We start from the raw sequence: 11057 nt of genomic DNA, 5'->3' as shown, positions 1-11057 counted from the left end.
ATTGTCCCGCGGTGGGGGGGACAGTTGGGAGCCCCCCCAGCTTGCCGAGAATAGACGCTGTGCGCATGCGCACAGCGTCTATTCAGCGCCGACGAGCGGCGAAAACGGGGGCGTGGCCGGAGTGTGCGTCACCCCGTGAGGCCACGCCCCCTTTTCTTGAGGCCACGCCTTCTTTTCGGGAGCGCGCGCGGCTTAGCCGCGCGAACGTCCCGACCTCCCAACTTCAAAAGTTGGGAGGTATGTGTACTGTACTTTGCGGGTGCGATGCGATTTTAGCCACTTTTTTTTTTTTTCAAAGTTAATAGGTACTAATGGACATCGCATCACATGTACTAATGGACATCGCATCACAAAGTACAAAACACATGCGATAATCGCAGCGTGTATGGGCACCTTTAAACAGGTTCATTGATAAGAAAGGTGTTGCTACACAGGTAATGGTAATCATTAATTAAAAGGGAAGTCCAGGAACAGAGCATTGTGTCCCTCCTGGAGAGGGTCATGTTGGCATGTATGCTGGTAGGGCTGGCCATCGGTGCAGTCACCATCGATGGCAGGGCCGGTGCAAGGCACCGGAGCGCCCCAGGCGAGTCGGGCTGGGGGCGCCCCGGTGCCGGGGGGGGGGGGGGGGTGTGTGTGTGTGTGTGTGAGGTGTGGGGTGGTACCTGTCCTACCGGCGCTGTCTATTTCAATCTGGCGGCGGAGGCAGCGGGGGTCCCTGCAGTCTATTAAAAATAACGAGCGCTATCCGCCGGGCTATGCGGAAGCGCTTCTAGTGTGAAAACTCTGGCAGCACGCTGATTGGCTGAGATCAGCGTGCGCCGTGCTGCCAGAGTTTTCACACTAGAAGCGCTTCCGCATAGCCCGGCGGATAGCGCTCGTGATTTTTAATAGACTGCAGGGACCCCCGCTGCCTCCGCCGCCAGATTGAAATAGACAGCGCCGGTAGGACAGGTACCCGGGCGGCATTTTCCGCCCTCCAGTGGCCGGCGCCCTAGGCAAATGCCTAGGTTTGCCTAGTGGTGGCGCCGGCCCTGATCGATGGTGATTCTGCGACCAACCATCGATAGTTGCAAACTAATGGTCATTCATTCTCTGACTGACTGGCCCAAAGGCCAATCAGAACATGGGGGCAGGGCTTTAGAGTTGTCAGTGGGCAGAGCTATACTTTGTGTCCCGACACCTTGAAAAAAAAAATTAAGAAACAATGTTTCTTCTGTGCCATTGACATGGGGAAACCTTCTGATTCTCCCCATCAATGGCAAAATTATTTGACATCGACCACAAACCGCTGATCATTTTAAATCATCGATGGTCGTTGGCCATCCCTACTGTGGAGCACAAGGGGCTGAGGGTCAGGAGGTTTTTATGTACTGAGGTTCTTTTTGCTGAATGGTTGATAACAATCTGTGAAAGATAGAGGGTGAGATGCAGCAGACATCACAAAAAGCTTGCAATGCGTGCTGCCAGCCTTCGCATGCATACCAGCACTTTCTAACGCCGTATGCATGAAGTCTTCTGCCTAGAACAGCTCTTGCAGTAAGAGACATCCTTTGCGATGATGGGACTTACTAGTTCTGCACCCGGAGTCCTATCTGCGCATGAGGGATAGCGCGATAGAATACAAACAATGTTTCTATGGGTGACACTGATTTTAAAATCGTGTTGCCCACCGCATCCAAGCCCCGGAATGTACCGCATTCCGGGCTTGGTGCATATGGAGGCTGCGGCCAAACCTTTGAAAACAAATTTTTTAGAGATTTAGCCAATTTTTTTTACTTTGCTGCATCTTGCCCTGCACACATATGCCAAAATATGAAAGTATGAAGTCGGGACTTGCCACACCAAAGCCAGACCTAAACGAGCTACCAGTGTAGAGGGGTGCCCTCCCCATTTTCATAATTTTTCGGGGGTGTACCCAGTGGCTACCCTTGCAGCAACTTTAGATTCTGGTCTGAAGTAGGCCCCTAAAAAAGCATCAGGAGTGGTCTCTGGTATATGGCATGTGGCCTAGCACATAACCACCATTTCAATCATTTGGGTGGCATGCCCAGCACTACCTGTGCAGCTAGACAGTCCACAGCTCTCGCCCCCACAAACAATAGCTGAGCATCCACCATCATTTCTTTCAAAGAGATGGTAACGGACCATTGCATCAAAAAAGAATTTGATAGAAAAAAAAATCATATGTTTGGCGTGTATGCAAAAAATGTCTAGTATTGTGCATTAGCAAATATAGGATGGCCACGCATGTGTAAAACCTCTACAACGTGGCCAGGTAGGAATGGGACTGGGGCGGGACCATCGCAACATCTTCATCAAATGTTTACCATTTAATGGGGCAAACATCAGAACATCGCCCGCCATTGAATTGTAAAACCACTGCCATTGGAAAGAAAACAAAAAAACACTCAATGATGGTGAACCATCATAATGTAACGTGCATCCCTACTAATAGATGCCATGCGAATGCGCACAACATCTATTCAGTGATCAAACAAAATATATATAGGTGGAGCGCTAGAAGTATTATGGATCAATCAGATATTACAGTAAACATTACAGATTTTATTAAAAGATATATGTATAAAACATGCAATAAAAAGGATAATAATACAATGGATTGTAACAAGTGTACTGATCCCTTACAATCCATTGTATTATTATCCATTTTTTATTGCATGTTTTATACATATATCTTTTAATAAAATCTGCAATGTTTACTGTAATATCTAATTGATCCATAATACTCCTAGCGCTCCACCTATACAGTATATATTTTGTTTGTTCCTATTATAGGGGATTTGACACCCCCCTTGTGGGAGCAGCTTAACAAAACACCCTATTGGGCGCCTGCTCTATTTAGAGCCATCAAGTGCTCAAATACACCCTATTCAGTGATTGACTGTTGCTCTGCTGTTATCATTGGCTACCCCAACCTTCCCACAAGGCCCTGCCACCCACAGGGGGCACAATGGGACAGTATGCAATTAGCAGGACTTTGGGACAGTTGGGACGGATGTATGCCCACTGCAGCAGATTACAATCAATATTTCTAGCTATCAGGGTGTTAGTGGGAACCCAGGCAAACAAGTAAATTCTACACAAATATGGTCTTGGTGAGAATTGCACTGAAGACATCAGGTCCGTGAGGCACCAAGCTAACCATTGCACCACTGCGATGCCCACTTTGTGGTTCTTTAGTTGCAACAAGGTGTTGCCATCAAAGCTTGCACCTGCCACCAGGGCCGGCAAACGAAATCTTGGGGCCCTGTACAATAATATTTCTGCCCCCCACCTAATCCCAAATCCACACAATGCTCTTCTGCATGAGCCTCTTTTAATCTTTCGCTGCTCCAGAGCCTGCTTTCAGGTTGCGGCTTCTCTCGTTCTAAGTCCTGCTGACCTGGCTCCTGCTTCCTGCTGGCTCTCGGCTGCTGTTGGCCTGTCACTTTCACAAAAGATTGCTGAGCACTACGAGCAGGCAGGGCAGGTCATTTGCAGAGTGCAGAACAGCCGACATGCGCATGCGCAGTAAAGTACAGGGGCCCAGAGACTGAGGCCACAGCGGCAGGTACGGCTGTGCACCTGCGGCCCCAGGCCATGTGCACACAGAGTAGACAGCTCTGAGCGCCGAACGGCAGTGTGCGCACACACATTAGACAGCAGTGGCACACAGTGAGTCAGTCAGACAGCCACACACAGATGGGGCCCTTCAGATCACTGGGGCCCATCACACTTGTCCCCCTTGACCCCCCATGTCGCCGGCCCTGCCTGCCACATGCTAGTTGTAGAAACTTCATCAGAGCTTGGCCTCCATTGTGAATGATTAGGAACATCCCATACATTGCCACGACATTTATACACAAATATTGCTACTGCATCTGTGCATCATTGTTGTCACAATGCAGGTGCAGCCCACACCTGGGTCTCACTGTGGGAAGGGGTGACACCAACGTCCTGCAGTGACAGGAGCCAGGTGCTGCATTGTGATATTTTGCTGCAGCACCTGGTTCCTGTCACAGATAAAGAGCCAACACTACAGAAAGCCCTGATTCCGGGAGCAGCCGGCATCTCTGGGAATGCTGGACATGGCCATGGAGCGACGGAACAGAAAACCCCGTGAGTCCACACCCTGTTTTCATGCAACGACACCTTCGCCGCGGCGGGTGTAATGCAGAGTGCGATCCCAATGTCCCTATCCCCAGTGATGCCTCTGCTGCCCATTATTCCCTCTCATTTCATGCAGCATCAAAATGCACCTTATTCATATACACATCTATCATCGTGTTTAAACATGCACGTGGCTAGTGTAAAAAAGTTATAATTATATAAAAATATACTAAAATCCTTCATATTATATTATATGGCTGCTACAAGAATGAAAGTCAGTATCAAAATTACCTTTCCCAGTCTTGTGTGGTCTCTTTTTAAGTTTTTTTTAAAGTTTTTTGACAGGTGTCACACAGATCTGTCAATATTTCCCGCTGCTATATTTATACAGATTTATTATAGTAACTGTGAGAATACTTATTTTATTTCTTTTTATTAATCTTTTAGTATACTAGTAGTTCATACAGCAATCAGCCGATCTGTTCTAGGACAGAACCGTGGGGGACCCCAATATGGTGAATGAAAGGGGGTAAGGTAGAGCCAAAGAGAGACACAGAGAAGGAGCAGTTAGTTCGATAAGGGGGGAACCAGGCCAGAACAGTGCTAGAGAGGACCATAGTCTGGAGGCTGCGGAGGAGGAGATGATGATTCACAGTACTAAAGGCAACAGAAAGGTCCAGTAGGATAGGTAGCGAGAAGTGACCCTTGGACTTGGTTTAAAGCATATCATTGGTGACTTTGACCAGGGCAGTTTCAGTGGAGAGGAGTGAAGTGAATGAAAGCCAGACTTCCTTGTCTGTGGAGGGGATCTTCTTGTCTATGGTGGGGTGGATGGAGCACAAGGTGGAAAGACTGGGAAGGAGTAGTCCGTGTAGGCAGCAGAGCTGCCCAGGGGAGGTGGGAGGAGATTTTGTGGTGGATGGCCTTAATTTTGGAGAAGGAGGCAAATTCACGGGCAGAGGGTAGGGGGGCAAAGGAGAGTGTTGAAAGTATCAAAGCGGTGGAGGGACTAGAGGACTGAGAAGAGATGAATTTTTGGAGAATGCATTACTTGGTGAGGGAGCGGGCAGTGCTGTAGGAAGAGAGAATAAACTTTTAATTTAGTAAATCCACTAGAGCACAGGTCTTCAACCTGTGGCCCTCCAGATGTTGTGGAACTACATGTCCAAGCATGCCCTGACAGTTTTGGCATGCCCTTATAGGAAAAAATGTGGCAATGCATGTTGGAACATGTAGTTTCACAACATCTGGAGGGCCACAGGTTGAAGACCCATGCGCTAGAGAGTGATATTTCCTTGAGAGGCGCTCAGCAATGCTTGAGCATTTTTGCAGGAACTGAGACAGTTTGGAGTGCCAGGGTTTGGGTTAGAATGATAGAGGGGGACAGGGGAGATTGGGGCAACAGGATGGCATATGGTCATTGGGTCACCAGCAAGTTGTTAGACAGTCATTATGTCGACACCATTAGGCCAACATGCATTTAGGTTGACATGTGTCTAGATCGACATGCAGGAAGGTCAACATGAGTCTAGGTCGACGTGGGTTAGGTTGACAGGGTTATAAGGTCGACAGGGTCATTATATTGTCATGGGGAAGGTCGACATGGGGTTTTTCACTGTTTTTTGAGCGACATGTGCCGACAGGATGTATTTCATGCCCTACCATCCACTAGGGCATGCTGGGAGAATAAAATAGTGTGGCGAGCGTAGCGAGGCACTGATCCCAAAGCAAGGGGACGCGGTGTACTTTAACCTGTGTCCATGTCGACTGTGTTGACATTCAGGTAAAAAGACAATGAAAAACCCCATGTTGACCTTTTGACTGTTGACCTAGACTCATGTCGACCTTCTTGCATGTCGACCTAGACACATGTCGACCTTATGACCCTGTCAACCTAGACTCATGTCAACCTTCTTGCATGTCGTTGGTGTGGTGCACCTTAGAGAATTTGTTACGATTTTTATCGTTACAAGTTCTCTAAGGTGCACCACACCAGCGACAACCTTTTTTCTCCTTATCTTCTTGAAAATGTTGTTGTATCATATTTGTTGTCCAGTGGTAGCACACCTCCCCTATCCCATTGTAGCCACATATTATATTACATCTGGGGGGGTCCAATCTTTTCCTTCTTATAGGAAGACAGTCCTGTGCGAGTGACAAACAACCTCTGTTTCCAATAAACTTCTTGCATGTCGACCTAAATGCATGTTGACCTAATGGTGTCGACCTAACGACTGTTTAACAACTTGCTGGTGACCAACTAATCCACACCCAACAGGATAGGGTGTGGAGGTGAGGGTAGAGTTATAGAAGGAGGCCGTCTAGTTGGTGCAGGCCATAGTGAATAGAGGAAAGGATAGTGGCATTTTATGAAGTCCTTAAGTCACAGATTCATATATAAAGGATATACTTTTTATTAAATAATGTCAATAATACACATTTACAAACAATAACACTAAATAATGGAGATACATGCCATATAGCTTTATGAAAAGAGGAATATAGAAAAGAAGAAAAAGATAGTGCAAATATATTCTTATATTGCACAAACATCAGTAGAACAAGTCACACATCAAAAAATATAGAATACATTCAGCAGGGTGGAGGGTTATGGTATAGGGGGTTGACGGTACTTGGGCGCCCGATTTTTTCATTGCATGCCACTACTTAAGGCATGCGATGCGATGCGAGGCAATGCAATTTGATGCGATTTTTCATTGTAAAGACCCAATTTTTAATTGTATAGTCAGCCATGGGTGATTTCATACCCCCAGTATCCAACTACGCATTGGAGTTGTTTTTATATAGTGTGGCGAGCGCAGCGAGCCCCGCGGATTACTTTACATGTATTCTGCGTCCCCTCGCGGGGCGCGCTGCGCTCACCACACTTCGGGCTCGGTGGCTCGCTGCGCTCGCCACACTATATAAAATCAATCCATGCGTAGTTGGATAGTGGGGGTATGAAATCACCCATGGGTGACTATACAATTAAAAATCTGGTCTTTACAATGAAAAATCGCATTGCATGAATTGTATGCCACTATATTGCATGCGATGACATGCAATATCGGGCGCCCAGATATTACACAAGTACCGGGTTGACAATGCCTAGGTGTGATTCACTAGGTCCACCTCTAATGGTTGATAGTGACAAGGTCAACGCCTAAAAATGGTTGATATACCATAGGTCAAATTTGACATGTCGACACAAGCTTAAGGTAGACACGGTCGACACTCAAAAGGTTGACATGCTTTTTTTTTTTACAGGTTTGGATTCTATGTCGACACCGTATAATTGTTCTGCGTCCCCTCGCATGGCTCGTTGTGCACACCATGCTTCGGGCACTGTGCCTCGCTGCACTTGGCACCTTATTATATTGTCACCTTATGCCCACTTGAATAGTAGAGTACAAACCAAGTTGGTCTAAATGAAAAAAACAAAAAAAGGAAAAGTCGTGTGACCTTGTGAGTGTTGACCATGTCCATGTCAACCTGAAGCTTGTGTTGACCTTCTGTCAATGTCAACTTAGGGTATGTTGACCATTTTAAGTTGTCGACCTAGTCACTGTTGACCATTAGTGGTCAACCTAGTGACTGTCAACCTAGACATTGTTGACCTAAGGATTGGATACCATAGAGGAGGACGTAAAGCAACTGCATATGTCAAGCACACTGTAGCATGGGTGGATGAGGAATTAGGACAGGGCTGGGCAACACCGGCCCTCCAGATGTTAATGAACTACACATCCCAGGATGCTTTGCATTAGTTTTGATATGTGGCCATGCTGAAACTGATGCAAGGCATGCTGGGATGTGTAGTTCATCAACATCTGGAGGGCAGGTGTTGCCCAGCCCTGAATTAGGGGAATACTGTTGTTTTAAAGGCAGTACCTAATGTTAATTCATATGTTGCTGTAGACAATGGCACGTCTGTATTTTTGTGTCCAGTCTGGCTTTATCTGTAACATATTGAAGATGATTGTAAGGTTGCCCAAAGTGAAGGAAACTGAGAACACCCACCCACATCTCATAGCTTCTGCTGCCAGTGGCAACATCGTTCCACCTGATTTATTATAGAATAACTGATGTGTTTCCATCCACAGTCTCTGAGATCACTTTGAACGGGCCAAGTGGATAATAGCAATAGGGTCTATAAATTGTGCTGCATCAATTCCTGTGTTGTAGGTTGGGCATAAAGTTATTCTAGTGTTCTCCTAGTTTTCTGAATTATACCTTCGTATAACGGGCCTTATTCAGACCTGTTCGCTAGGCTGCATATGTTCGAAGCCTAGCAAATAGGTAATCACCACACGTCCACCCCCCTTTCCCCCCGTCACGCTGGTCACTCACCATCGAATGATGGTCAAGCCTGACTTTTATAATGGCCACAGATCAGACGAAAAGGGGGCAAATGCTGACGTCATGTGACATCAGACGCCCGCACCAAGCAGGCATCGCCTGTGCGTGCAGGGGAACATCCAATGTTTTTATGGGCTGCGTCCATCCCCTGCCTGCCCTCTTTGCTCCCCTCCGAGAGTGAAACTTGCCGAAGCTGTTCGCTCCCAGGGTTTGCACATGAGCAAACCTTTGACCATCAGAGAAGGGGCCAAATTAGGAGCCCAACGAACGGGTCTGATCAACCCTAATGCATACTTGCCTACCTGACTCTCTCCATGAGGGACACAATGCTGTGTTCCTGGACTTCCCTGGTAATGTATGATTGCCATCACCTGTGGTGAAACACCTTTCTTATCCATTACCTAGCTCACCACAGGTGATGGCAATCATACATTACCAGGGAAGTCCAGGAACATAGCATTTTCTCCCTGAAGAAGAGGGTCAGGTAGGCAAGTATGCCCCAATGGGAGATAAAGAAGCTAAAAAAAAAAAACACCTCAATACATAGTTCACAGCACCACCTAGTGTTTGATAATTGTTTCTGACATCCATTGATGAAAGCTTGCAGTTGAATTATCAGTCTCTGACATCTTACAAATCACATAAACAACTGTGAATAATGAATACTGAGAGCAAATTTCCCCGGATGTGAATGCTGGTGATGATTCTGCATTGTCCTCAAGGATTAGGGTTCCCCCTCTTTTCTTTTCCAACATAATTATTAGTGGGGATGCAGTCTCTTTAACACGTCACCATTATTTCTTGGTTGGTTTTCTAAATCTGACCTCTTCTGCAAGTTGAAAACAGACATTTTAAAAGTTAAGCTGCATATGGCAAATTTACACAATTATCACTGCAAGCACCAAAACAAATTCTCATACGTTTCTGTGTTCCCTCAGTTCTATTTGCAAAAATACTTATGGGTATATTCAATCAATTTTTTTTTTTCCTAGGACTATTTAGACACTTCAACATTTAACTGCAAACGCTATGACCATTTTTTTTTCACCCATACCTTGGGCGTTCCCATGAAAACGCTGGGCATACGTATGGTAATGCGGCCGTGATGCACGTGTGTGGGGCGGACAGCTGACATAGCCGGATGTCAGCTGGCCGCCCATATCCCTGCTTTCATACGGAAAAATGACTGAGTGGTCTGGAGCACTCGGAGCTGTCTGACCACTCGGTCCATCATTCGATGGTCGGCAACCATCGAACAATGGGGGAGGTTCCCACAGATGGGGGAGGTGTTCGCATGAAACATCCACTCGCGGTCCATTCGCTAGGCGTCTTACCGCATTTGAACGGTCTGTGCGATCCGTACAGTAGGCGGGGCTAAGAACACTCGGTGGCCATCCGAAAAACGCATCCGACCGATTCAACTAGAATAAGGGCCTGTGTGTGAGCATACTTCTACCCTTTGCAAACCTATAAAATGCAAAGATCAATGCCCAATGTCAGCCGCTATACCCCAGTCTCTTGCTATTGTTTCTCTATATCATGATGATACTCTGTCTTACTGTGAGTTACCTATTGTGTCCTGAGATGTCATTGGACGGAAAACAATCTGTCTTAGAGCCTCTAGCCATTCTCTCTGTTCTTTGGTGTTTTCACAGGTAAATACAAATTCTCGCTCCGGTGTTTTTATAATAATGCCAGCATCCCACTTGCTACCTTTAGGTAAACCTTCTGAGACTTGGTATCCACATTTATGGCTTCCAATGAAAAGACCACCTTGCTCATAGGGGTCCTGAAAATAGAAGATAAAGTAATTAATGTTGTATTCTATTGCAGACAAGTACAATGGTGCAACATCTTACAATGTATCATATTCCAGAGGGTTTGTCAAGGATCTGTTCATTGCATTCCTTTCCAACATTGATAGCAGGGGAGAAGGGACACAAAATATGGGGCTTGAGCTATGATTGCGGTACTCCCGCAAGGCCACACCTCTATTTTCCTCACTGTGAGGGGTATGGCCAGCTCTCTGAGAGCTGCTGGGCGTGCCTCCAGCCCTTCTGTCTATCTGAATAGATGCCGTGTACATATGCTAGCGATGTGCAGACTCAGATTCCAGAGATCCGAGCCCCCACGGACGTCATCATTCCGAGCCCGGTTCCGAGCAGCGCACGGAGATTCCCGCCTGACTCGGTCCGTCCGCTTGGTCAGAACGTCATCTCTCGCGCCGGATTTCGCGAGGCTTTAAATAGCGGCTGCTGCGCCCGCCATCTTCACTCCAGTCTAGTAGTGGGCTGGGAGAGGGTGTGTTGGTGCTGCTGCTGGGGCTTAAACTTGAGCTTGACCTTGAACGCAATATTTTTTATTCGCTGGGGCTGTCTCTCAGTGCTGCTGTGTAGTCTAACTGTGTACTTGTAATACTACTGTCTCCTCTGTGCGGTCTACCTCTGGTGTGCTGTGTTGTAATTATTTTATTAGCTGGGGCTGTCTCCCTCAGCTGTAGCGCACACAGGGGGGGGGGGGTTCTTAGTACCCAGAAACCTGAGGGTCCCCTCTTTCCATGGGTACAAGAATTCTTAAAATCGGCC

At 46.8% G+C, this 11057-nt stretch overlaps 1 protein-coding gene and 1 long non-coding RNA gene across 7 annotated transcripts in view; one reads left to right on the top strand and one right to left on the bottom strand.

The window, feature by feature from the left end:
- LOC146008695 (uncharacterized) overlaps nucleotides 1-11057 on the top strand; it is a 32082-nt gene that overhangs the window by 1590 nt on the left and 19435 nt on the right. The window lies entirely within an intron of this gene.
- ADAP2 (ArfGAP with dual PH domains 2) overlaps nucleotides 8864-11057 on the bottom strand; it is a 56696-nt gene continuing 54502 nt past the window's right edge. For all 6 annotated transcript variants that reach the window (XM_083148241.1, XM_083148240.1, XM_083148242.1 and 3 more), the window contains 2 exons: nucleotides 10042-10261; nucleotides 8864-9301 (listed from right to left, as the gene is read on the bottom strand). In XM_083148241.1, the coding sequence (XP_083004367.1) occupies nucleotides 9267-9301; nucleotides 10042-10261 (255 nt within the window). In that variant the 3' untranslated portion in view covers nucleotides 8864-9266. The remainder of the gene's footprint in view (nucleotides 9302-10041; nucleotides 10262-11057) is intronic.

This window comes from Crinia signifera, chromosome 6, assembly GCF_055691185.1.
Source record: "Crinia signifera chromosome 6, ASM5569118v1, whole genome shotgun sequence".
Lineage (NCBI taxonomy): Eukaryota > Metazoa > Chordata > Amphibia > Anura > Myobatrachidae > Crinia > Crinia signifera.
This window is presented reverse-complemented; position numbering and strand designations above follow the sequence as displayed.